The 27,916-nt window shown below is 42.5% G+C and overlaps 2 protein-coding genes across 3 annotated transcripts in view; one reads left to right on the top strand and one right to left on the bottom strand.

Annotated features, from left to right (window-relative positions):
* The first annotated feature begins 6,539 nt into the window (after positions 1-6,539).
* LOC135517079 (beta-1,3-galactosyltransferase 2-like) overlaps positions 6,540-27,916 on the top strand; it is a 34,901-nt gene continuing 13,524 nt past the window's right edge. Inside the window, exon 1 of one of the 2 annotated variants that reach the window (XM_064941126.1) lies at positions 6,540-6,668. The gene's annotated coding sequence lies outside the window, so the exon portion shown is untranslated. The other variant, XM_064941104.1, reaches the window with a different exon arrangement.
* LOC135517069 (parafibromin-like) overlaps positions 7,496-27,916 on the bottom strand; it is a 56,335-nt gene continuing 35,914 nt past the window's right edge. The window contains exons 12-17 of the mRNA XM_064941093.1: positions 15,493-15,528; positions 15,302-15,389; positions 11,298-11,459; positions 9,465-9,565; positions 9,059-9,200; positions 7,496-8,594 (exon numbers count right to left, since the gene is read on the bottom strand). Coding sequence (XP_064797165.1) covers positions 8,558-8,594; positions 9,059-9,200; positions 9,465-9,565; positions 11,298-11,459; positions 15,302-15,389; positions 15,493-15,528 — 566 coding nt within the window. The 3' untranslated portion in view covers positions 7,496-8,557. The remainder of the gene's footprint in view (positions 8,595-9,058; positions 9,201-9,464; positions 9,566-11,297; positions 11,460-15,301; positions 15,390-15,492; positions 15,529-27,916) is intronic.

Raw genomic sequence — 27,916 nt, 5'->3', positions numbered from 1 at the left:
AGCTGGGGCAGAGGGTGTTCTATAGCAAGCGGCAACGGTGAGAGACTTGTTTCTGGAAAGGTACATTTTTAGAAGTAGAAGCTCAAATTGTTTGGGTACAGACTTAGCCTGCAGAGTTCTGTATTACTTTCTATCTTTGCAGTAGATCGCAACACCGCCACCTTTGGCAGTTCTATCTTGGTGGAAAACTTTATAGTTAGCAATGAAGATTTCAGGGTTTTTGGTGGTTTTCCTAAGCCAGGATTCAGACACGGCTAAGACATCTGGGTTGGCAGAGTGTGCTAAAGCAGTGAGTAAAACAAACTTAGGGTGTAGGCTTCTAATGTTAACATGCATGAAACCAAGGCTTTTACGTTTACAGAAGTCAACAAATGAGAGCACCTGGGTGGTGGGAGTGGAGCTAGGCACTGCAGGACCTGCATTAACCTCCACATCACCAGAGGAACAGAGGAGAATTAGGATAAGGGTACGGCTAAAGACTATACGAACTGGCCGTCGAGCACGTTCAGAACAGAGAGTAAAAGGAGCAGGTTTCTGGGCACGATAGCATAGATTCAAGGTATAGTGTACAGACAAAGGTAAGGTAGGATGTGAGTACATTGGAGGTAAACCTAGGCATTGAGTAATGAAGAGAGAGATATAGTCTCTAGAGATGTTTAAACCAGGTGATGTCATCGCATATGTAGGAGGTGGAACAACATGGTTGGTTAAGGCATATTGAGCAGGGCTAGAGGCTCTACAGTGAAATAAGACAGTAATCACTAACCAGGACAGTAATGGACAAGGCATATTGATATTAGAGAGAGGCATGCGTAGCCAAGTGAACATATGGGTCCAGTGAGTGGTTGGGCTGGCTGGGGACACGGTGATTCAGACAGTTAGCAGGCTAACAAGCTAACAGTTAGTAGGCCGGAGCTAAACAAGCTAGCAGCTAGTAGACCAGGGCAAGCTAGCAGTTAACAGGCCGGGTTAGCAAGCAAGCAGTTAGCAAGAGCTAGCAGTTAGCAGACCGGTCAAGCAAGCTAACAGTTAGCAGACCAGGGCCCGTCAGTTTAGCAGTTAGCAGACCGGGTTAGCAAGCAAGCAGATAGCAGGGGCTAGAATGTTAGCCTTTGGGGGGGGGGCGTCGCGATGGGGGTAAGTCCCACTCTCAACTTAAACAAATCTTAGTTCAGTCACCAGTTTAAGGCAATGGTATTGCTGCTGTGAATAATTGTGTAGTTTTGGGTACCGGTAGTTAGGAGTACAGCAAACACCTTATTTATTTTCTAGTAGACAGACTGTGAGGCAGTGAGGGTGGTGAAAGGGAAAGAGCCAGGGAGAAAGACTTCAGAGGACAGTGTCACAGCCATGGCAGGACCAGGTGTCAACTTTGTTGCCAGCAGCACCAGTATAGGGGACAGTGGCATAGCCCCGGCAGCACCAGGTGTCAACCTTGTTGCCAGCAGCACCAGTATAGGGGACAGTGGCACAGCCACGGCAGGACCAGGTGTCAACCTTGTTGCCAGCAGCACCAGTATAGGGGACAGTGGCACAGCCACGGCAGGACCAGGTGTCAACCTTGTTGCCAGCAGCACCAGTATAGGGGACAGTGGCACAGCCACGGTAGGACCAGGTGTCAACCTTGTTGCCAGCAGCACCAGTATAGGGGACAGTGGCACAGCCAAAACAGGACCAGGTGTCAACCTTGTTTCTAGCTGCACCAGTATAGGGGACAGTGGCACAGCCACGGCAGGACCAGGTGTCACCCTTATTGCCAGCTGCACCAGTATAGGGGACAGTGGCACAGCATTGTCCAGTTACCTAAGTGATGGCACAAAACCATATCAGCCACACCCACAATGTATAGAACCGCAAACTCTTGCCAACAGAATGTTGACGTTTCAAGAGAGATGGTTTCGCGATTTCCCCCCTACATTATAATCCATCAATAAAAGGAGTTTTGTGTTTTCACTGTAGCCAAGGGTTTCTCAAGCCAGCCATCTTTTGGCCAAAGAGTGGATGCTGCCTTCATTAGTGCAGGATTTAGGAACTGGAGAAAAGCCATTGTAAAATTCACAGCACATCAAAACTGCCAAACCCACCGCCACTGTGTAACTGTAACAGCACACCAGCTAAATCCAATCCGTGTCCAGTTATCCAGCGCGTGGAATGACGAAAGCTACCTTACACTGTATGAGAAAGCAACAACATTGATTGAATCCATTGAGACACACTCAAGACGATTTGCTGGCAAAGCAGTGGATCACTATAGAGCAGCATTTTTTAAAGTGTTGGATGGAGTGGAGGTTCAGTTTGGTGACCGTTTTGACCAGGACAGTCTAAACATTCTGCAAAAGTTGGAAAGAGTGTTTCTCATGGGGGAGTTGGATGAGTCTCTAAATCAGTACCCTGGGCTGAACATAGATTCTCTTTCAGTGTAGTTCCCTCTCTTTCGCAACAAATACCCCTGGAGCAGCAGTTGAGAGGCAGCAGAGGTCCTCAGGAGGCTTCCAGTGTAGGTGCGGGGGTTGGTTGACCAAGTTGAGGTGCTGATCAGAATTTTGTCTGTAATGTATATAAAGACAGGCTAGACAGTCTTGAGGGAAAATATCTGCCAACAATTTGTTGGATCCATTGAAACCCTCAAACATATGTTCGGTTCTTTTGTTCAGTAGTGTGTATAGCAGTGGTTCAACCTTTTGTGAGTACTGGAACCCCTGCATATTTTGAGGAAAGGCAGGCAAGGTTTTGAGTGGTCCTCAGGGACCTCCACCCCCTCTATATTATATGTAAAGTTAGTGGAATCCTTGTGCTGCTGAATACATTCATTACACTTTTTTTATTTCATGGACCCCTTGCCATTACACCAGGGACCCCTCGGGGTCCACCTACCCTGTTTGAGAACCCCTGGTGTATAGTATGATATTTGTTATTTTGTTTAGTAGTTTTTAGTACATGACAGTACATTTACTAATTATTTATTTAATTTAAAATTGCATACTTTGTGTGACATACTTGTCCATAGCTGTTGTTTGAAGAGTTGAGACACTGACTGAACAATAACTAAGTATTTCTGAAAAATATTTTGGTTGATTTGTTTGGGTTTTTCATTGAAGTAGTTATTTTGCTTTTAGAACTGTACTTATTCTGTGTGTTTTGTTCTTGTAAAGATGTTGTAATAGACTCAAACCAGTGGCACATATTTAATGACTATATAAATTAATCAGAAAAAGTTCAATAAAAAGGTCAGTTCAGTGCAGAGACCAACTTTGTGATGGTTCTCAATGGAGATTATTTGAGATGAGATCGCACCATGTTCATTGTATTTATGAAACCTGCACCCATACAGTGTACAGTACCATTACCACCTACTGTAAGGTGACCAGATTTCTGAAATGAAAACCGGGGACATTTCCAGTTCGGTGGTCAATATATAATTAAAATAGCCAATGTTATATTATCTATGAAATAAAAAAGGGGGACAATTCCGGTTTCATGTATTTAGTCTAACAGGCACACTGTGAAACAGAGAAGACAACTATATTACAGAAACACTACAGACAAAACAGAACTGTCCGATCTGAACAGCCATTCAGTGGTCCTGGTAGACTAAGAGCAGAAGAGAACATAAGTAAAATTGAAAAAACAGACAATAGTATATGTGAAATACTTAACATAATAAATAAATAAGATGCTGATGATATTGGTAACTACATAATATACTTATACCAACCTAATCTGTATATTTCTCAGAAGAATGTATCTTCATCAGGATTGCTTTGTCTTTGGCCAGCTTCTCAATGAACTCCTGGCAGGGGAGGTTGAAGTTTATCTTCACAATAAGCATGACCTTGATGGTAGGAACAGTGAACCTAGTTCTTGCTGCTGTCCATAGATCATTAATTTGGGAGAACACTCTCTCGACTGGTGCATTACTTCCAGGTAAGCACATGACAACAGACGCTAATCTAGCCAGGTTAGTGTGTGGGATGTCGTTCTCTTTGAAGTGGGTAACCACCGTGCTCAATCTCTGACGAAGCGGTGTCTCAGATGTTTTCCATTCTTCAAGCGATCCCCCTTTAGGAACTCTTGCAGACCAGTACCCTCGTCACACAATGCATCCTCATTGATGGTCACATTGGGGCATTTTTCCTGCAGTGTGCCTGCTGCCTTCTGGATGTCTTCATGCAGAGATTGCCTTTTTAAAAGGAGACAATGTAAATCTTTTAGATTATCTGTGTGCTTTCCCCATGCTTGTGTAACCGATGTGAAATGGCTAGCTAGTTAGCAGTGGTGCGCGCTAATAGCATTTCAATCGGTGACGTCACTCGCTTTGAGACCTTGAAGTAGTGGTTCCCCTTGCTCTGTAAGGGCCGCAGCTTTTGTGGAGCGATGGGTAACGATGCTTTGTGGGTGACTGTTGTCTGTGTGCAAAGGGTCCCTGGTTCGAGCTGGGGTAGGGGCGAGGGGACGGACTAAAGTTATACTGTTACACTTGCAAGTAGTTCACAGCCATAGTGAAGAATGATTGTGATGTTTTGAGAAAGCTCTCTTTAGACATGGCTCCATTTTCCTCTAGCTTTCTCAGAAGTCAAAACTGGAATGAAGTTGTCATCACGTCTTGCAGTGAATTTTGCCTCAATGTTTCTCAGAATTGCAGCGGACTCCACAGCACAGTGGTCCTGGCCTCCAAGCATCTTGATCGTGTCACTGAATACGGTCAAGTTTCCATGGACAAAGGCCAGCCAAAGTTCAGTCAGTGGATCTTCGAACATTGTTCACAGGACAACAGGGCATTTGTCTTCAGAAATAAAAAAGGATTTCAATGGCACATACATTTTCAGCACTCTTTCTAGAGCAGGGAGCATGGACATCAAGCGAATATTGCTGTGTCCTAAAATGTTATGGTACTCCTGGCCAACAAACTCACAAAAGCCCTTCAGTCTTTCTACTCTGACGGTGAAAATATGAACATATCCAAATATCTTTGTGAGCAGGTACTCAACATCATATCCAAAGCTGTTCTGGCCGTGTTATGATGTGGGCAGGACAACCTAAGCCAATCACCTCCCGCTGCAGAGCATTTTTAACTTTGGTATGGACATTGACCCTCCTCAGCCTATTCAGTCCTCCAAAGTTGGTATTTGTTGTCGGCAGAGAATGTTTTCCAGGTTACATTTTTGGATGACCACCAGGACCTCAGTTGCAATTCCCTCTTGTGTTGTTTCTCCATTCAATTCAACAAAATCAAGCAGATTTGTTTCCATAGATGCGCTGCCATCATATATCTTACATATCTGACTACTATTGGCAGCAGCTTTAAATGTCCATGATTGGACGCATCAATGGACAGGGACACAAATTCAACCTGGTCTAGGTCCTGTGTTAGCAAAGTAGTTGCCCATGTTGCTAACAAGTTACTCATTATGGCGTCACATTTTGTCCTTAGGACATGTAAACTTTGGCTCACAAAGCCTCCGTGTCAATTGTGCTGTGCAGTCCATAGTCCTGTAACTATGATTGTGTCACATAGTGTGGTATGCAAAGACACCCTCCTGCACAGCTAAACCATATTCTTCTTGGGAAGGCTCTATACCTTCTTGAAGAATGTGGTGACAGAGGGAATTTCAACACAGGCAATCAGATTTGTATTTTATATCAAAAACATTGTTTGGAATAATAAATTGTCAGGCTCTGTTACCATATCTTTACATTTCCTCCTCTGTCTCCTTCACTCTTCTTCCTCCTCACTACTAATGTTATCCATGAACATTTCTAAATATATTTTCACACTACTTATTATAATGCCAAACCATTAAAATTGTAATCTACAAAAATATTCTCTGTAATTAATTGTGCATTCATTTAACATAATCACATTTTCAAAATAGCCCGTCCACTGCATGTTTACATCTGAACGTTTTTTAACCTAGCTACCATAACAGTAGCTAGCTAACTTTACGTTAGTCTACATAGCTAACGTTAGCTAGCATAACCTATTTAAAACCTTATAGGGCAGATCTATCTATCTATATAATAAATTGTGATATATCACTAGCTAGTATCTCAAACGATTGTAATTTACCTGGCTTGAAAAGACGTTTGTGGTGATGTTGTGGATTCACTTGACACTTGCTCGCTTCTGGCCGAGTTTTCCACAGCAGTTTTCTCTAAAACTATCTCGAGCAAATAGTTAGTAGAAGTGAATGAAGCTGTCCAAAATCGTCGGTAGTGGGTAATGCACCTTAAAATTGGTTGCCAACCGCCAAATAAAGTCCAAGGAGGGAGAGATTGCTAGAAAACGTTTTACCCTTTTATCTGTGGATTAATTGTCAGAGTAGAGGACCTTGAGCATTTCAGTAAAACACCCCAATGTTTATATCCCAGGACAAATTAGCTGGCAACAGCAAGCTAGCTAGATATATTGCCATAACTGTTTGCTTATCGACCTGTCCCTAAATTCATATAATTGGTTCAGAGTTCGTTTTGATATTTCATCCTGCGTGTCCAGATCGTGTTTGGTGTGGGGGATAAAATCAACATGCGTGCGTTGGCAGAAGCACCCGCGGTCTGGTCAGCATGTCATTGTGTGGCAAAAGTTTGATTTAGATATGTAAAATGGAATTAAAATGACAAAACTCTAAATTAAGGGAGAAGGATAGGCTACAACGACCCCGAGCCAACAGGTAGGCTCCTTTTTAATATTCCCGAATGGAGTTATTTGTAACTGTAGAATGAGAAAGCGAATGCACTGCAGCCTTAGTTAACCCTAGCTCGCTAGCTTAGCTATCTTCGTGAAGGGGGTAGCTGCATCCCAATATGGCGACCGGGTGTGTCGAAATAAGTGGGTGTATGGAAAGCGAATCGGTCTGATTTGTTGGCACTCAAGACCGTTTTGCGTGGCAGATGGACTAGTCAATAACCCGGCGGTCAGTGCTCAATGTTCTAGTTTTGTGCCTGCCGACTCAGTTCTTCGTACTGTGTATAATTGGTGGTCGTGTTGCCCGCGCGGTGGCAACTACGTGGCCATTTTCTCTCGCATTACTTTATTTCAAGTAGGTTAAAGCCTACACAATAAATAACTCATATTTATAACAATCTAGACTGTAATACATAGTCTACTACGGTAACAACCGGAACAGCGCCCTTTACTCCTGCTTGGAAAGTAACGGTAACGGCATGGAAAGTACCTACCCAGAGTGAAAGTAAGTACACGCATTCAACGCATGAAGCAACAGTAGCCTAACAGTTACACCTATAATTAACTTTATCAAAAATACGAAAAGATGGTCCTTTTTATAACTGAAAGTGTACAATCATCCCCTGACTTTACGGAAGAAAAAAACAGCTCAATCAAAAACCGTATGCCTTTACAAGTTGTTTTCCCATCTATCTATCTAGTACCCAGATTTTTTCCTGCTCAGATCATGAGGGCAGGAAAAACTTCAAGTCCAAACAGAAACCCAACTCTGCATGAAAGCTAAAGGAGATTTAAACTGCAACACAGACGATACACATTCCATCTACCAACTTTTATTAACCATTTGCATTGTGAACACATCAAATAAAGCAATGTCCATCATTCCTTTCATTTGCACAACACCAACTAAAAATAACTAAATCTTTACTTCGTCATGTAGTGACCAAAGTGGTGCGCAGTTGCAAAAAAAAAAAAAAAAAAAAAAAAACGCAAATATTGGAATTTACTGTCGAACATTTGAACCCATCACTGAATCATTAGCTTTGTTATGCATCAAGAATAAGATACCTAGCTTCTTTGATCTTCAAAGTCTGGCTCATATATCATCATATATACATTTGGATCGCATGGCACGTCACTCAGATGCTCCTTGGCTATAAGACTGCATACCTATGCGCTTTCAAACTAGGATTCTGTCCCAAATTGCACTCTATTCCCTTCATAGAGCACTGTAGTGCACTATTTAGGAAATAGGGTGCCATTTCGGACGCACTTAGTAAAAAAGTAGAGACAAATGTTCCTACCGTAAGGAAGTAAAAACATCAGGAAATGAAACTAACAGAGGTCTCGTATCCCTTATTGCCAGCAGTGATCCAAAGGGCTTCTTATCCAGCTCATGTTTCACATGGAATTTACAAGATCCATTTCACAAAGGAAATAGTATGGGAAGTTGTTTTCCCCACCTCCATCTATCCATCCCCCTTTCGCTTTCTCTCGCTCTTCAATCTGTCTCCACAGTAAAACACTATACTGTTAGAAAATATATAGTTTTGGTATATTGTTTTATATTGTACATAGGAACTTGAAAAACATGGGACGCTCCAACCTCCCCTTCCCAATGTCCAGACATACTGTATCTGCTGCTTCTATCTATGGAAACCATGAAGACCAGGTAGAAAGTATTTTCCTGAATGACAATCTGAACACGTGGGTCTATTCTGGATCCCCAAAGTGCTGGTGGGGGGTGTTGTGGGCCCGTGTGTCTCCTTTCTCTTCTAGTGGTAGTCCTGGTGGGGAGGAGGAGGGCTAGGTTTGGGGCGGGAGTTTATAAATGCCTTGACGGGACCTGTGGAGGAAGGAGGCCACGGTCTAGGCTCAGAACCTCAGGTGCGACTTGTGTTTCACCATGTATCTGTAGAGAGAACCGGAAGAGAAGATGGCATGTGGTCAGAAGGAGCTCATGCATTCTACTGTCATCCCATTCAAATAGAAATCCCAACTATTTCTATAACCCCAGAGTATATGAAGTTTAAACTTTTACAGAGAATATTATTTAACTCAATGTACAAGAGTGCTAACATTTACATGGAAACATATCTTCCAGGGTTAGGGTCAATTCCATGTCAAATGAGAAAGTAAATCAAATTCCAACACCAGATTTTCCCAATTGAAGAGAATTGGAATTCAGTGCACTTCCAGAATTAATTTTAAATAATAAATGTTTTCAGAAATATTTTAAAGTAATTTCATTGAAAGGATAGACCAGTATAGAAAGAGGGAAGGGAGAAGGGTTTTCATAACAAGGTATAGGTGGGTTTGGTATCAACCCCATTGCGTCATGAACATACATGTGCACAATGTGCTATCAAAACACACCTGTCGAGGGTCTCCCAGAACTTCAGGAACATGGGCCGGTCGAGATGGCGCTTGTGGTGGCTCAGCTCCAGCACGGTCACGTCCCACTTCTGCACATTGGGGTCCATCTTCTGCTCGTCATACTTCAGATGGAAGGCTCGGACTGCAGGGTGACCACAACCACACACAGTCAATTAGATAGGACCAATACTCGTTTCGAGACATGGGTTGGACAGGTTAGCTCAAATACATTAACTTAAGTCCATCTAAAGGGATCACAGGTTCGTAGCCAAAGAACTGTATGGGTAGCACTTTACAGTTTGAAATAACTGGGTAACCATTTACTTGTAACAAGAAAGACATACATACCTTGTCAAAAGTAAAGTGCTACCCCTGTATGTATAAGAGCAAGTGGGAGGAATCTCACTTTTAGCGAAAATGTCCACAGGAGATCCATCAGGTAGCAGCCAAGGCCAGCCCTTGAACTGCCAGGCAGGGCCTTGCACGAACACGGCCACCACGCGATCCCTGCACAAACACAGTCAACATCAACCTCTAGTGTGAAAACAATTCATACAAAATGAGACCGTTTTGCATGTGTGGCACAATAAAATGGGAGTAAGTTTTGCACAATCTTCACATTGCAAGCCAGATGTAGAGAGGATGTATAGTCATTTGTGGCCATGGGTAAGTTGAGGGGCTGATTGCTCAAGTGGTGTAGCGGTATGTGGCTTTGGGTCAAGTACTTTCATTTACAGCCGACCATTACCACAATATCGTGAGGTACTGTCAATCCTGTAGTACTGTTGTGTCTACACACACATGTACAAGAAACATTGCTCTTTAAGAGCATTCCACACCAGGATTGTGCAACATTTGCCCATTACTCATTTCAAAATTCTTCAAGTTCTGTCAAATTGGTTGTTGATCATTGCTAGACAAGCATTTTCAGGTCTTGCCATAGATTTTCAAGCAGATTAAAGTCAAAACTAACTTGGCCTCTCGGGAACATTTGCTGTCTTCTTGTTAAGCAACGCCAATGTATATTTGGCCTTGTGTTTTAGGTTATTGTCCTGCTGAAAGGTTAATTTATCTCTCAGTGTCTGGTGGAAAGGAGACCAGGTTTTTCTTTAGGATTTTACCTGTGCTTAGCTCCATTTCATTTATTTTTCATCCTGAAAAACTCATAACATACCCATAACATGATGCAGCCACCACTATGCTTGAACATATGGAGAGTGGTGCTCAGTAGTATGTTTTATTGGGTTTCCCCAAACATAACACTTTGTATTCAGGACAAAAAGTTACTGATTTGCCACATTTTTTGCAATATTACTTTAGTGCATTGTTGCAAACAGGATGCATGTTTTTTCAAATTCTGTACAGGCTTCCCTTTCACTGTCAATTAGGTTAGTATTAGGTTAGTATTGTGGAGTAACTACAAGGTTGTTTATCCATCCTCGGTTTTCTCCAATCCCAGCCATTTAACTCGTCACAGTTGGCTTCATGGTGAAATCCCTGAGCCGTGTCCTCCTCTACGGCAACAGTTAGCAAGGCTATCTGTATCTTTGTAGTGACTGGGTGTATAAATACTCCTTCCAAAGTATAATTAATAATGTTACAATGCTCAAAGGGATATTCAATGTCTGTTTTTTTAATCTACCAAGAGGTGCCCTTCTTTGCGAGGCATTGGAAAACCTCCCTGGTCTTTGTGGTTGAATCTGTGTTTGAAATTCACTGCTCCAATGAGGGACCTTGCAGATAATTGTATGTGTGGGGTACTGAGATGAGGTAGTCATTCAAAAAACATGTTAAATACTATTGCAGAGTCCATGCAACTAGTTAAGCACAATTTAAACTTGTCAATAAGTATTAAACCTCTTTGCTATGGCAAGACATTTCAGCTATTAATTTGTAAAACATAATACCCCATAATGACAAAGTGGAATTGAGTGTAGGCCAGTGGGAAAAAAACTCAATTTATTCAATTTTAAATTCCAGCTGTAAAAAAATGTGGAAAAAGGGGTGTGAATACTTTCTGAAAGGACTGTATTTATGGAAGATCGTGAATGTTCATAATGTGGTCATGTATGGTCCTGGAGACTCACCAGTTCTAAGTGAAGTGTATGTATTGAAGATCATAAATGGCTATGGAGTAGGGTCATGTATGGTCCTCGTGACACAGTGGCTGGTCAATGATACGGAGTGGAATGTATGTATCGAAGATGCCAAATGGCCATGTACGGTGGTGGTGACTCACCAGTCCTGCGGAGCTAGTTTGAGGGGCTGGTCGATGACCCTGTAGGGCACGGTGACGCTGAGCGTGGCCCCCCCGGGCTGGATCTGGTCCTTGCGTCTCTGGAGCAGCACCTCGTTGTCCCGCTGGATGCCCTGCTTCTTCTTCTCCTCTGGCGTCACAAACCTCACGGAGAAGGGAGGGAGAAGAGTAATGGCTAATGCATACGATACAAAACCTCCGTCAAGAAAGCATTACTGTTAGCAAGGCAAAATAAATTATTATGGTGACTATGCAATGTTGTTTTCAACATGATTCTAATATAGGGATTATTAAGTCCAACACATGTGAAGCTTGTTTTTTAATGAAACATTTATTGGTACATGTGGATAAATGTTGCAGTCTTGTGTGTGATAGTAACTTCATCTTAAGTGTCCTAATTAACGAAGTGTTATTATTCATTTCCAGCACAGCTATTTTAGCCCAGTCTGAATTGTTCCCACTTGGCTGTCACTCCTTCCCTCCATTTCCTTTCTAGCATGCCAGCATATAAAACAAGTCCTACAATCTTCTTCTACCCATCAAACTAACTATAGCCTACATACCAAAACAAATTACATCCCCGTAGTTTGTTGTTGCCCGTTTTAAAACTTGGTAACTGCGAGCATGCTAGCCTCTCCAAACACAATACAAGACCTACTGTACTCCCCCTATCACATTCACTGTACAGTAAAGCCGAGTATATGTATAGATGACATACCAACAACAACAAAAAAAGTGAGCATCCCCCCCCGTTTTTCACGCTTTATTTGGTCTGTTTACAAATGCAACTCTACACAGAGTCGGGCAGTAGACTGGGTTGGTAGCTAAGAGTCATTTATTTGGCACTAAACCAGAAACTCAGTGAAACAGGGAGGAACTTCCTGGACTTAAGCCAATAATAAACGCTAAGTTTTAAAACACTTCTGGGAATTCCTCACAAAGCATACCAGACTAGGGTTTGGAAAGTCAATGGGAGAAGTGAAAAAGTCTTTAGTTTTTCCAAATCTAAAAAAGGCCAGTCTACCTAGAGATTTGTGCCATTGTCTTAAAGGCCCAGTGCAGTCAATGTGATTTGGAAAGTATTCAGACCCCTTTTCCCAAAATTTGTTACGTTACAGCCTTATTCTAAAATTGACCGAATAAAAATCCTCAATCCACACACACAATACCACATAATTACAAAGCGAAAACAAGGCTTTTTTTTTGCAAATGTAATACTAACAAAACATATGTAAATAAGTATTCAGACCCTTAGCTATGAGACTCGGGTGCATCCTGTCTCCAATGATCATCCTTGATGTTTCTACAACTTGGAGTCCACCTGTGGTAAATTCAATTGATTGGACATGATTTGGAAAAGGCATGCACAGATCTGGGAAAGGGTGCTAACAAATGTCTGCAGCATTGAATGTCCAATAAAACATTCTTAAATGGAAGAAATTTGGAACCACCAAGACTCATTATAGAGCTGGCCACCTGGCCAAACTGAGTAATCGGGGGAAAATGGTCACGTAGGTGACTAATAACCCAATGGTCACTCTGACAGAGCTCCAGAGTTCCTCTGTGGAGATGGGAGAACCTTCCAGAAGGACAACCATCTCTGCAGCACTTCACCAATCAGACCTTTATGGTAGACTGGCCAGATGGAAGCCATTACATAATATAAAAACAGATGACCACCCACTTGGAGTTTGCCAAAAGGCACCTAAAGGACTCTGACCATGAGAAACAAGATTCTCTGGTCTGATGAATCCAAGATCGAACTCTTTGGCCTGAATGCCAAGCGTCACATCTGGAGGAAACCTGGCACCATCCTTACGGTGAAGTATGGTGGTGGCAGCATTGTGCTGTGTGGGTGTTTTTCAGCAGCAGGGACTAGGAGACTAGTCAGGATTGAGAGAAAGATGAACGGAGCAAAGTACAAAGAGATCCTTGGTGAAAACCTGCTCAAGAGCGCTCAGGACCTCAGACTGGGACGACGGTTCACCTTCCAACAGGACAACGACACAAAGCACACAGTCAAGACAGGGCATGTGTGGCTTCGGGACAAGTCTCTGAATGTCCTTGAGTGGCCCAGCCAGAGCCCAGACTTGAACCTGATCGAACATCTCTGGAGAGATCTGAAAATAGCTGTGCAGCAACACTCCAAATCAAATGTATTTATATAGCCCTTCGTACATCAGCTGATATCTCAAAGTGCTGTACAGAAACCCAGCCTAAAACCCCAAACAGCAAGCAATGCAGGTGTAGAAGCACGGTGGTTAGGAAAAACTCCCTAGAAAGGACAAAACCTAGGAAGAAACCTAGAGAGGAACCAGGCTATGTGGGGTGGCCAGCCCTCTTCTGGCTGTGCCGGGTAGAGATTATCAACACTCCCCATCCAACCTGACAGCTTGAGAGGATCTGCAGAGAAGAATGGGAGAAACTCCCCAAATACAAGTGTGCCAAGCTTGTAGCGTCACACCCAAGACGATTCGAGGCTGTAATTGCTGCCAAAGGTGCTTCAACAAAGTACTGAGTAAAGGGTCTGAATACTTGTGTAAATGTTATAAGTTTTATTTTTAATACATTAGCATACATTTCTAAAAACCTGTTTATGCTTTGTCATTATGGGGTATTTTGTGTAGATTGATAAAAACATACAATTTTATCCATTTTAAAATAAGGCTAACAAAATGTGGAAAAAGTCCAGGGGTCTGAATACTTTTAGAACACACTGTATTCATAGTAGCAATTAAAAGTTGACACCTACAAGGGTTTCTCTTCATTTGCATTATTTTCTACATTGTAGAACAATAGAGAAGACCTCAAAACTATGAAACGACACATATGGAATCATAAAAAAAAAAGTGTTAAACAAATCAAAATATATTATATATTTGAGATTCTTCAAAGTAGCCGCCGCCCTTTGCCTTGGATAGCTTTCAACACTCTTGGCATTCTCTAAAACCAGCTTCATGAGGTAGTCACCTAGAATGTATTAACAGGTGTGCCTTGTTAAAAGTTAATTTGTGGAATTTCTTTCCTTCTTAATGCATTTGAGCCAATCAGTTATGTTGTGACAAGGTTGGGGTGGTATACTGAAGATGGCCCTATTTGGTAAAATTCCATATTATGGCAAGAACAGCTCAAATAAGCAAAGAGAAACAACAGTCCATCATTACTTTAAGACATGGTCAGTCAATCCGGAAAATGTCAAGTTTCTTCAAGTGCAGTCGCAAAAACCAAGCACTATATTAAAACTGGCTCTCATGAGGACCGCCACAGGAAGAGAAAGACCCAAAGTTATTCTCTGCAGCAGAGGTAATTTCATTAGGTTACCAGACTCATAAATTGCAGCCCAAATAAATGCTTCACAAGATTCAAGTAACAGACATCAACATTAACTGTTCAGAGGAGACTGTGAATCAGGCCTTCATGGTCAAATTGCTGTAAAGAAACGTCCACTAAAGGACATCAATAAGAAGTAGAGACTTGCTTGGGCAAAGATTTTAGACCGGTGGAAATCTGTCCTTTGGTATGATGAGTCCAAATTTGAGATTTTTGGTTCCAACCGCTGTGCCTTTGTGAGACGCAGAGTAGGTGAACGGATGATCTCTGCATGTGTGGTTCCCACCGTGAAGCATGGAGGTGTGATGGTGCTTTGCTTGTGACAGTCAGTGATTTATTTAGAATTCAAGGCACACTTAACCAGCATGGCTACCACAGCATTCTGCAGCGATACGCCATCCCACCTGGTTTGCGCTTAGTGGGACTATCATTTGTTTTTCCAACAGGACTATGACCCAACACACCTCCAGGCTGTGCAAAGGCTATTTGACCAAGGAGAGTAATGGAAAGCTGCAGATGACCTGGCCTCCACAATCACCTGCCCTCAACCCAATTGAGATGGTTTGGGATGAGTTGGACCGCAGAGTGAAGGAAAAGCAGCCAACAAATGCTCAGCAACTAAAGGAAATCCTGGCGCATGCACACAGTCTACTTACTTGAGGTCCTGCAGTAGGTCCTTTGCATTGAGCATGGTGATGAGGGATGTGGTGGCCGCTGGGATGATTACGATTGGAGTCCGAGAGCCTTTAATGAAACGAACACAATGTATATGTTTAGTGAATCTATTACCATTTATCACCATTCATCAATAACACTCGCACACACACACTGTCGTAGCAGTACATACCCTTCTTTTGATTTGGTGGGGGTCTGGCTTGGGAAACTGGAGGAGAAAAATAAATCATAAGTGACAGCAAGATATCCCATTATGAGCCATGTGCTGCAAAAAGTATCAAATTTGACAACAGATGAGACACACTGAACAGAGGAAATGACAGCTCTGGCTTGTGTCCTGAATTAAGTGAAACGGACAGGCATAAACCAGGTAAAGCTAATGCACTCATTTTCTGATCATTAAAAAAAAAAAACCTTCAAGGAGTTAGTTTACCTCAGACACGCACAGCTGTAACGATGTCAGTTTGTCTGGTTCCAAGACAAGCTTTAGCCATTGGATCCAATGAATAGTTGAGCAGCTACTCTTGGTATGTTTTGTATGTTTCACAGAAGCAAAGCGCCTGTCTTTATTGTAGTTAAAACACAGATATCCACAAAGCATCTCTGTCCCGAAATCAGGTCACCCCATCAATATAATCTTATTCATTATAATCTAAAAGGCAAATCTGATCCTATATGAGCACTCCTACCCAGATCTCATCTAACAGAGCAATGTGTTTGATATGAAGTGCCTTGCGAGCTACAGTAGTTGCAGGCCTAGTGAGACTTCCAAAAATGGATTTGCTGTTTTGTTTTTAACTCTCACATCTCTTTTCAACCGTTTTTTTCCACCAAGGACACAAAACAGAATTGATCCTACTTTGATTATTAAGAGCTTACTTGACACGAGAGATGAGACACCGTGTTGCATTAATGCAAAAACAAAGAATAAGCAAAAGACATTGAAATTTGGGGTTCACAAATCAAAGAGAAGAAACACTGTGTCATTAAATAGACACAACACTCCAATCGAAATGTGTCAGATATTGTCATAACTCAAGTGGTCATCGGAGTCCACAAACCAGGCCATTATTAAAGATGCAGCTATATCCCACAATTCAAAATAAATGGAATAATAGGCACCATGTAACTTCCAGATTTGCTGTGCTTATCTTTTCCATTTTCGGGGGGATTGGAGGCAGCTGGGTCACCTTTTTTTAGCCGTTTGCAGTCCTCTCATTGGCAGATTTAACATCTTTCAGTTGCGCGGTCTGATGGACCTGGTCTGCCCGGCTCTCCCACACAGCTCCCAGGCATTCACTTGTCAATCTTTTGAACTGATGCGAAGCCAGAACACTTGTCTTGTAACTAACCTAAAAACAATGTTTACGCTCTCCTTTTCATGTAGGCTATTTTTGTTTTGATCACATCAGAAGCTCTAGTTTCCCATATGCACTGTTTCATTCACCTGTGTTGCCGCTCTTGCACCTATTGTGGAAATTGATGTATACTGAGAGAGACTCATTTCTTCAAACAATCACCTTTATTTAATATTGATTAATTATTACAATAATGCAGTTGGTTGGCCACACACTAAAAGGTGTTTTGCCGAGAGCTTAACCTTTAATGAAAAAAAATCTCTTATATAGGGGACCCAAAAAAGCATAGTCATGGTTGCTTCCACCTCCACATGCAGATCGGGGGCACCATCCTGGGTTCATCCTGTGGTCACCTGCACCCGGTGCCATTTCCCAGATGCAAGAATGATTGGACACAATATGGGATTGTTCTACTCCGCCAGGCTCTGTCTATCTCGGGTCACACACATCACATCTACGGAATGCCAGCTGTAGGTAAATTGTCACCTCAAGCTCCAGAGGCCCAACTCAGTCCCACAGACACAGATGAGTACTCATCATAGATATTCGATGCATAAACAGTTTTAAACAATCTTGCGGTTGCTTATTACCTAATGGGAAGGGTAAAAAAAGCCATTTGATGAATATTAAGAGTACAGTAATACTTGACATTTTTTGAAAAGCTCAAATTACCCCCTTGATGGTTATGATGGGGAGAAAATCAGAGCTGTAAATGGTTTAACCTGTAGCCAAGGCTTTATAGCCAATATGGTTAATTATGGCTGGCATTGGTTACAATCTGCTACAATACCAATGTTGCCAGCCAAGGTATACCAGGAGATAGTAGGCCTAGTTGGACAAGGCTATCTGAATGTGTACTATGGAAGTTAGAGGTAGCCTAAACATTCATTCATTCATAGAAAAAAAAGCACTGACTAAAATGGCTGTGACTAAAACTAGACTAGAATTGTCCAGAGTTTGTCAACTGATAACTAAAACTAAAAGGATGAAATTACTAAAATGTGACTTAACACTAAATGGTGTTAAGACTAAAACTAAACAAAAAAAGCTGCAAAAATTAACACTTCTTTAAACCCTCCAGTGGCTCAGCGGTCGAAGGCACTGCATCTCAGTGCTATAGGCGTCACTACAGACCCTGGTTTGATTCCAGGCTGTATCACAACCGGCTGTGATTGGGAGTCCCATAGGGTGGCGCACAATTGGCCCAGCGTCGTCCGGGTTAGGGTTTGGCTGGGGTAGGCCCATCATTGTAAATAAGAATTGGATCTTAACTGACTAGCCTAGTGAATTAAAAATACACTGCTCAAAAAAAAAAGGGAACACAAAAACAACACAATGTAACTCCAAGTCAATCACACTTCTATGAAATCAACCTGTCCACTTAGGAAGCAACACTGATTGACAATACATTTCACATGCTGTTGTGCAAATGGAATAGACAACAGGTGGAAAGTATAGGCAATTAGCAAGATACAAGACACTCCCAATAAAGGAGTGGTTCTGCAGGTGATAACCACAGACCACTTCTCAGTTCCTATGCTTCCTGGCTGATGTTATGGTCACTTTTGAATGCTGGCGATGCTTTCACTCTAGTGGTAGCATGAGACGGAGTCTATGACCCACACAATTGGCTCAGGTAGTGCAGCTCATCCAGGATGGCACATCAATATGAGATGTGGCAAGAAGGTTTGCTGTGTCTGTCAGCGTAGTGTCCAGAGCATGGAGGCGCTACCAGGAGACAGACCAGTACATCAGGAGACGTGGAGGAGGCCGTAGGAGGGCAACAACCCAGCAGCAGGACCGCTACTTCCACCTTTGTGCAAGAAGGAGCAGGAGGAGCACTGCCAGAGCCCTGCAAAATTACCTCCAGCAGGCCACATGCGCATGCTCAAACGGTCAGAAACAGACTCCATGAGGGTGGTATGAGGGCCCGACGTCCACAGGTGGGGGTTGTGCTTACAGCCCAACACTGTGCAGGACGTTTGGCATTTGCCAGAGAACACCAAGATTGGCAAATTCTGGGGCCCTGTGCTCTTCACAGATGAAAGCAGGTTCACACTGAGCACATGCGACAGACGTGACAGTCTGGAGACGCCGTGGAGAACGTTCTGCTGCCTGCAACATCCTCCAGCATGACCGGTTTGGCGGTGGGCCAGTCATGGTGTGGGGTGGCATTTCTTTGGGGGGCCGCACAGCCCTCCATGTGCTCGCCAGAGGTAGCCTGACTGCCATTAGGTACCGAGATGAGATCTTCAGACCCCTTGTGAGACCATATGCTGTTGTGGTTGGCCCTGGATTCCTCCTAATGCAAGACAATGCTAGACCTCATGTGTCTGGAGTGTGTCAGCAGTTCCTGCAAGAGGAAGGCATTGATGCTATGGACTGGCCCGCCCGTTCCCCAGACTTGAATCCAATTGAGCACATCTGGGACATCATGTCTCGCTCCATCCACCAACGCCACATTGCACCACACTGTCCAGGAGTTGGCGGATGCTTTAGTCCAGGTCTGGGAGGAGATCCCTCAGGAGACCATCCGCCACCTCATCAGGAGCATGCCCAGGCGTTGTAGGGAGGTCATACAGGCACGTGGAGGCCACACACACACTACTGTGCCTCATTTTGACTTGTTTTAAGGACATTACATCAAAGTTGGATCAACCTGTAGTGTGGTTTTCCACTTTAATTTGGAGTGTGACTCCAAATCCAGACCTCCATGAGTTGATAAATTTGATTTCCATTGATAATTTGTGATTTTGTTGTCAGCACATTCAACTATGTAAAGAAAAAAGTATTTAATAAGAATATTTCATTCATTCAGATCTAGGATGTTATTTTAGTGTTCCCTTTTTTTTGAGTTTCAGTGTTCATTTGTGATGTCTGCTAGTTTATCAAACCAAGCTCATCTATTAATCTACACAAGCAGAGCAGTGGAAATGTGTAACATTCTGCCTGTCAGGCTATCTGTTACGAAATCCCTGCCGATGACCCTTAGCACACCATCTCGCAGCATTCTGTCAGGGATACAAACTCTGCAACTTGTATTGCTTTTAATCTTTTTAATGAATTTATCTTATTAATTTGTTCTAGCTAGCTATGTGTGTAGGTAGCTATCAAGTAATGCCTTTGTGTAGAGCTATTTAGTAATACCTGTATGTGCAGGTAGCATATCAATATTCAAAATGAGTCCTTCCTTTGTTAATAGCCTTGTTGCTCTACTTGTGCTATCAGTTACTGTATTGTGTACAGTGCATTCATTACCTCGGTTTCTTTTGTTTCAGAAACACTACCTTTCCATGTACAATTAATCCGTGTGTGTGTCAATAAAGTACCCTTGCCTGTATAACTGAGGTTGCCTTATTCACCTCTAACTGGGGGAGGTGCTAGTGGGTCACAGATCAGCCCAAACGGAGATTCGCTCTTTTACGACCGCTCACAACGTGGACGCACACTACATGCACAGGGCATTGTCATGCTGAAACAGGAAAGGGCCTTCCACAAACTGTTGCCACAAAGTTGGAAGCACAGAATCGTTTGGAATGCCATAGTATGCTGTAGCATTCAGATTCCCCTTCACTGGAACTATGGGGCCTAGCCCAAAGCATGAAAAACAGCCCCAGACCATTATTCCTTCTCCACTAAACTTTACAGTTGGTAGTATGCATTGGGGCAAGTACCGTTCTCCCGGCATCCTCAAAACACAGATTTGTCCGTCGGACTGCCAGATGGTGAAGCGTGATTCATGACTCCAAAAGAACGCGTTTCCACTGCTCCAGGGTCTAATGGTGGTGAGCATGACACCACTCTAGCCGACAGTTGGCATTGCGCATGGTGATCTTAAGCTTGTGTGTGGCTGCTTGGCAATAGCAACCCATTTCATGAAGCTCCTGACAAACAGTTCTTGTAATGAAGTTGCTTCCAGAGGCAGTTTGGAACACAGTAGTGAGTGTTGCAACCGAGGACATAATTTTTGCGTACTGCGCGCTTCAGCACTCGCCGGTCCAGCTCTGTGAGCTTGTGTGGCCTTCCACGTCGCGTCTGAGCAGTTATTGTGAAGTGGAAACGTCTACAAGCAACAACAGCACTTAGTTGCCCTGGGCAGCTATAGCAGGGCAGAAATTTGACAAACTGATTTGTGGAAAGGTGGCATCCTATAACAGTGCCACGTTGAAAGTCACTGAGCTCTTCAGTAAGGCCATTCTACTGCCAATGTGTGTCTATGGAGATTGCAGACTGTGTGCTCGATTTTAAACACTTGCCAGCAACGAATCCACGAATTTGAAGGGGTGTCCACATACTTTTGTATATTTAGTGCATGTCACACAAAAACACACCCCTAAACACACACACACAGAGAATGTGACTTCTCTACACAGCCATAGAGATGCCGAATAACAGAAGGGGATAGCAAAACAGACATGTGATTCATCACGCTGCACAAAGACCGGGAAGGGGTGACCTTCAGCTCTGGACCTCATGTTCTTTTCATTTCCACGATAACTGCCATGTGTGGGAACAATGACAGACGCTTGATGGCAGCTGCTAAACACTTGTCTGACTGCATTCCGTGTAGGATGCCAATCACAGAATTGACAGGACGTTTATAACATTGACATTTGGCAGCTCTCCTTTCATATACGCATCTAGATCCATAGCCTCCGGTACGTTTTAGTGTGATTTGATTTGGGGAACGAATTCATGCAATTTGGTTTATTACCATCTGCTGCTGATGGGATGACTTCTCAAAGTAGAGTGTGTAGGCATTAGGGGTGGGGGCAATTTATACTTTTATTCTCCTCACTTATCTGAAACCGCCATCACCCACTGATTAACTTGTCATTTTTGCAGATCAAATGTTGAGCTACTACTGTCAATATTTATCTTTAGAAATTAGCATGGCATTTAGTCAATGTATATATTTGAGGTTTGAATTATTGCAGTCAAAACAGGGTGCGTGAGAATGCACCTCAAGGCTTAAAGAGATTCATAGACAGAACTCTGCAGAGGAGTGAAAGAGATAAGAAACAAGTCAGACATACCACTATAAAGCAACTCGGGGAGTGGAAAATTACTGCTGAGCCCTTAGAAAACACTGGAACTATATTTCGCTCCTGCAAGTTTGTATAACTGTATATGCATGGGCTTGGTCTCATGAGTAGGTGTTGATGTAGGCAGTTACATCACTATGGGCAAGCATAATAAAAGCAACTTGGACTTTTCCTATTTTGCAGAACTCGGGAGAGACATCAGTTGTATGTTTGATCTTTGACTTCTGTCTACAGCTGTATTGATTAAAACTGATATGATTTACAAGTGCACATTTTGAGTATTCATTATTAAATAGAAGCCCAAGAAAAGAAGCCCAACAGTGGCTAGCTTCACAACACATAACCCGGTCCGGTCGAGCCTCACTAGCCAGATGAAGCTAGCTGGCAACTTATGATAGCTTTGGGCAACAGGGTTAAGCAGCTGGCTAGCCATTTGTTTTCATGAACTGATGTTCAATTTCAATAGGCGAACAACAAGTGGCAACCTAGCTAATACTTAATCACAAGGATTCCTAAATCATTGCTAAGAATAATGAAAATGACTGCAGTTTCTACTGGTCATTGTTTTCAGGCTGGTTGTATTAGTGCTTGATTGGTACCAAGCTAAAGCTAGCTACCCCAGAAGTTGCGGTCAAACAAACAATGCTTCATTACTAACACGGTATTGTAAACACATAATTCGTGACGAGTGTTTGCACAGCTTTGACAGTGCTACAGGATTTATTTTGACACGCAATGAGCCAAACGGCGTTCCATAGTATGTATGTTGTGAAGCGAATAGCAGTGACGCTATTACTGGTTAACTCCGGTAGGGCAACATCTGAAAAAGAGAGCACTTGGTAGTGTACTTGTGCTCGACCAGTCGGAAAAAGCAAACATCACACACGACAGAGAACGGTTGATTGTAAGGGCAATGAATTCCATTTGCCTTTGAGTTGTCTCGCTAAAATGTTCTTACTCTTTCAAATGACTGCTTGATCCACACAGCCGACATTGTGGGCTTGGTTAGGAATGCTGTGTTGCACGTGAAGCGCAAAATCTTTCTTGCCATTGTTATATAGGTATGCACGTTAGCGTTGACATCAGTTTTTAACATCGCCGTTAAACTAGATATCGGCCGATACCGATGTTGCCATTTTTTTTAGCTAATATTAGCCGATTCCGACATGTCCACCGATATATCGTGCACCTCTAGTTTATACCAGGAATCCCCAACTATTTGCACCCACAATTTTTTTGCATATACTTTTTTAAATTATTGGACATAAGACTGAGAATCAAGAAATCAGCACCAAGTGATTAACATTTTGGATATCTTTTCCCAAGTATACCAACAGAGAGAATTTTTTTCTTTTTTGGTCTACCAGCCACTGTTGCAGGTAGAAAAGAAAAATCTACCATCCGCCCAGATTTTTTTCAACAAAAACATCAGGCGCAACATGCCTGGTCCCAAATTTCATGACCTGAAATAAAAGATACCAGAAATGTTCCATGCACAAAAACCCTGTTTCTAAGACTTTGTGCACAAATTAGTTTACATCCCTGTTAGTGAGCATATCTCCTTCGTCAAGATAATCCATCCATCTGACAAGTGTTGCATATTAAGAAGCTGCTTAAACAGCATGATCATTACACAGGTGCACCTTGTGCTGGGGACAATAGGAGGCCATTAAAATGCTTAGTTATGCCACAAATGTCAAGTTTTGAGGGAGCATGCAATTGGCATGCTGACTTCAGGAAGTCCACCAGGCAGATGGTGTTGTGTGAGCGAGCAGTTTTCTGTTATCAACGTGGCGGTGGGGTTATAGTATGGGCAGGCATAAGCTACGGACAACATACACAATTGCATTTTATCGATGGCAATTTGAATGCACAGAGATACCGTGACGAGATCCTGAGGCCAATTGTCGTACAATTCATCCAGCCGCCATTTCCTTATGTTTCAGCATTATAAAGCACGACCCCATGTCCCAAGAAACTACACAATTTCTGAATCCCGAAAATGTGCAAGTTCTTCCATGGCCTGCATACTCCGACATGTCTCCCATTGAGCATATTTGGGACACTCTGGATCGATGTGTTCCAGTTCCCGCCAATATCCAGCAACTCTATGCAAAGGAGATGTGTCGCACTGCATGAGGCAAATGGTGGTCAATGTATTCAGACCCCTCGACTCTCTCCACATTTTGTTACATTACAGCCTTGTTCTAAAATGGATTTAGTTATCTTCTCTAGGGTAGGGGGCAGCATTGGGAATTTTCGACGAAAAGCGTGCCCAAATTAAACTACTACTCAGCCATAAAAGCCAGAATATGCATATAATAAGTAGATTTGGATAGAAAACACTGAAGTTTCTAAAACTGTTTGAATGATGTATGCGAGTATAACTGAACTCATATGGCAGGCAAAAACCTGAGAAAAAATCCAACCAGGAAGTGAGAAATCTGAGGTGTGTAGTTCTACAACTCATTGCCTATTGAATATACAGTGTCTATGGGGTCATATTGCACTTGCTAAGGCTTCCACTAGATGTCAACAGTCTTTAGAACCTTGTTTGAGGCTTCTACTGTGAAGTTGGAGCAAATGAGAGGGGATTGAGTAAGGTCTCTCCCAGAGTGCCATGAGCTGACCGCGCGAGTTAGCTTGCGTTCCATTGCAATTCTAAAGATAAAGGAATTCTCCGGTTATAACATTGGAGATTTATGTTAAAAACATCCTAAAGATTCTATACATCGTTTGACATGTTCCTATGGACTGTAACGGAACTTTGACTTTTCGTCTGCACCTAGTGATCGCACCTCATGAATTTTGATGAATGGGCTGAACACGCAAACAAAAAAGGGGTATTTGGACATAAATGGACTTTATCGAACAAATCAAACATTTATTGTAGACCTGGGAGTGCATTATGGTGAAGATCAAAGGTAAGTGAATATTTATAATGCTATTTCTGACTTCTGTTGACTACACAACATGGCGGATATCTGTTTGGGTTGTTTTGGTCTGAGCGCTGTACTCAAGATTATTGCATGGTGTGCTTTTTCCGTAAAGTTTAAAAAAAAATCTGACACAGCAGGTTGCATCGGAAAATTCCATGCATAGCAGTTGTATCCTTTAGCAATGTTTATCATGAGTATTTCTGTAAATTGATGTGGCTTTCTGCAAAATCACCAGATGTTTTGGAACTACTGAACATAATGTGCCAATGTAAACTCAGATTTTGATAGAAATATGAACTTTACCGAACAAAACATACATGTATTGTGTAACATGAAGTCCTATGAGTGTCATCTGATGAAGATCAAAGGTTAGTAATTAATTCTCTATTTCTGACTCCTCTCTTTGGCTGGAAAAATGGCTGTGTTTTTCTGTGACTTGGCTCTGACCTAACAATCGTTTGGTGTGCTTTCGTCGTAAAGCCTTTTTGAAATGGGACACTGTGGCTGGATTCACAGCAAGTGTATCTTTAAAATGGTATAAAATACTTGTGTGTTTGAGGAATTTTAATTATGGGATTTCTGTTTTGAATTTGGTGCCCTGCTGTTTCACTGGCTGTTGATGAGGTGGGACATTAACGTCCCACATACCCTAGTGAAGTTATATATATATATATATTTTTTTACACACAATACCCAAAAACAGTTTAGAAATTTCCGCAAATGTGTTTAAAAACAGAAATACCCTATTTACATAAGTATTCAGACCCTTGGCTATGAGACTAAAAATTTAGCTCATGTGCATCCTGTTTCAATTGATCATACTTGAGATGTTGGCTCCAATCAAGTTGTAGGAACCTGTGGTAAATTCAATTGATTGGACATTATATAGACAGGTGTGTGCCTTTCCAGATAAAGGTCCCACCGTGTATGTCAAAGCAAAAACCCAGCCATGAGGTCAAAGGAATTGTCCGTAGAGCTCCGAGACAGGATTGTGTCGAGGCACAGATCTGGGGAAGGGTACCAACAATTTCTGGTGCATTGAAGATCCCCAAGAACACAGTGGCCTCCAATTTTAAGTAGAAGAAGTTTGGAACCACCAAGACTCTTCTCCTAAAGCTGGCCGCCTGGCCAAACTGAACAATCAGGGGAGAAGGGCCTTGGTCAAGTGGGTGACCAAGAACCCATGGTCACTCTGGCAGAGCTCCAGAGTTCCTCTGTGGAGATGCGAGAACCTACCTAAAGGACAACCTTCACTGCAGCACTCCACCAATCAGGCCTTTATGGTAGGGTGGTCGGATGGAAGCCTCTCCTCAGTAAAAGGCACATGACAGCTCGCTTGGAATTTGCCAAAAGGCACCTAAAGGACTCGCAGACCATGACAGAAGATTCTCTGGTCTGATATAACCAAGATTGAACTCTTTGGCCTGAATGCCAAGCACCACATGTGGAGGAAACCTGGAACCATCCCGTCGGTGAAGCATGGCGGTGGCAGCGTCATGCTGTGGTTGTTATTCAACGGCAGGGACTGGGAGACTAGTCAGGATCGAGGCAAAGATGAATGGAGCAAAGTACAGAGAGAGCCTTGATAACCTGCCCCAGAGCTGGGGCGAAGCACACAGCCAAGACAACACAGGAATGGCTTCGGGACAAGTCTCTGAATGTCCTTGAGTGGCCCAGCCAGAGCTTGAAAAAATCTCTGGAGACCTGAAAATAGCTGTGCAGCAACACTCCCCATCCAACCTGACATAGCTTGAGAGGATCTACAGAGAAGAATGGGAGAAACTCTCCAAATACAGGTGTGCCAAGCCTGTAGCTTCATATCTAAGAAGACTCTAGGCTGTTATCGCTGCCAAAGGTGCTTCAACAAAGTACTGATTAAAGGATCTGGATACTTCTGTAAATGTGATTTAAGTTTATCAATACATTTGCAAACATTTCTAAAAACTTGTTTTTGCATTGTAGTGTGTGTATTTTTTCGGGGGAAAACGATGTAATCCATTTTAGAATAAGGCTGTAACAAAATGTGAAAAAAGTCAAGGGGTCTGTATGCACTGTAATATGAATTGTAACTCAGTAAAATCTTTTAAATTGTTTTAAAATTGTGGTTCAGTGTAAAACAATAAATCTATTATTAAGTAGTAATATGGTATAGTGGCTCACTTTGTAGATATTCAAGTAAATAAAAATCTATGAATGAACTTCACTTATTGCACACAGCTCCCCTGCCAGGCAGTGTGGGATATAGGATTCATATTTCTTTGTTCAATTAGCTGCTGTGAAACAAAACCACATAAATACTTTGTAAAGAGATACTGCAGCATTTTTCTAACTCACATATGCTCATATTTGACTTTTGATTATTTTTATTCACAAATGTAATGCTCGCACTGTAGAGCCTTGCAAATTGACCACCCGCCAACATGGCTGGTGAAATAGGCAGGTGTTAATTTTATTTCCCATTACTGATGCATGTTTAATATGGATCGGTTTGAGCACCCAGGACAGATGCTTATTGGGACGGATGCTTATCTGTGAATCTTACCATCCCTTACGTTTGGCTTAGGTCACAACATCAGTTGTCCCGAGAAAGACTTAGAAAGTGTTTCAAACGTCAGGAACATGTAATAGTACATAGAAAGCTGTCTACATGTACAGTCATGGCCAAACGTTTTGAGAATGACCCATATTAATTTTCACAAAGTCTGCTGCCTCAGTGTCTCTCGATATTTTTGTCAGATGTTACTATGGAATACTGAAGTATAATTACAAGCATTTCATAAGTGTCAAAGGCTTTTATTGACAATTACATGAAGTTGATGCAAAGAGTCAATATTTGTAATGTTGACCCTTCTTTTTCCAAGATCTCTGCAATCTGCCCTGGCACGCTGTCAATTAACTTCTGGGCCACATCCTGATTGATGGCCGCCCATTCTTGCATAATCAATGCTTGGAGCTTTTCAGAATTTGTGGGTTTTTGTTTGTGGTCAATCCTCAAGAGGCGGGTGGACAAATTGTCAATGGGATTGAGGTCTGGGGAGTTTCCTGGCCATGGACCCAAAATATCGATGTTTTGTTCCCGAGGAACTTAATTATCACTTTTGCCTTATGGCAAGGTGCTCCACCATGCTGGAAAAGGCATTGTTTGTCACCAAACTGTTGGTTGGGAGAAGTTGCTCTCGGGGGATGTGTTGGTACCATTCTTTCTTCATGGCTGTGTTCTTAGGCAGAATTGTGTGTGAGCCCACTCCCTTGGC

Source organism: Oncorhynchus masou, chromosome 3, assembly GCF_036934945.1.
Source record: "Oncorhynchus masou masou isolate Uvic2021 chromosome 3, UVic_Omas_1.1, whole genome shotgun sequence".
NCBI classification, from domain to species: domain Eukaryota; kingdom Metazoa; phylum Chordata; class Actinopteri; order Salmoniformes; family Salmonidae; genus Oncorhynchus; species Oncorhynchus masou.
Note: the sequence above shows the minus strand (reverse complement) of the source record. Positions and strands in the feature narration are given on the sequence as shown.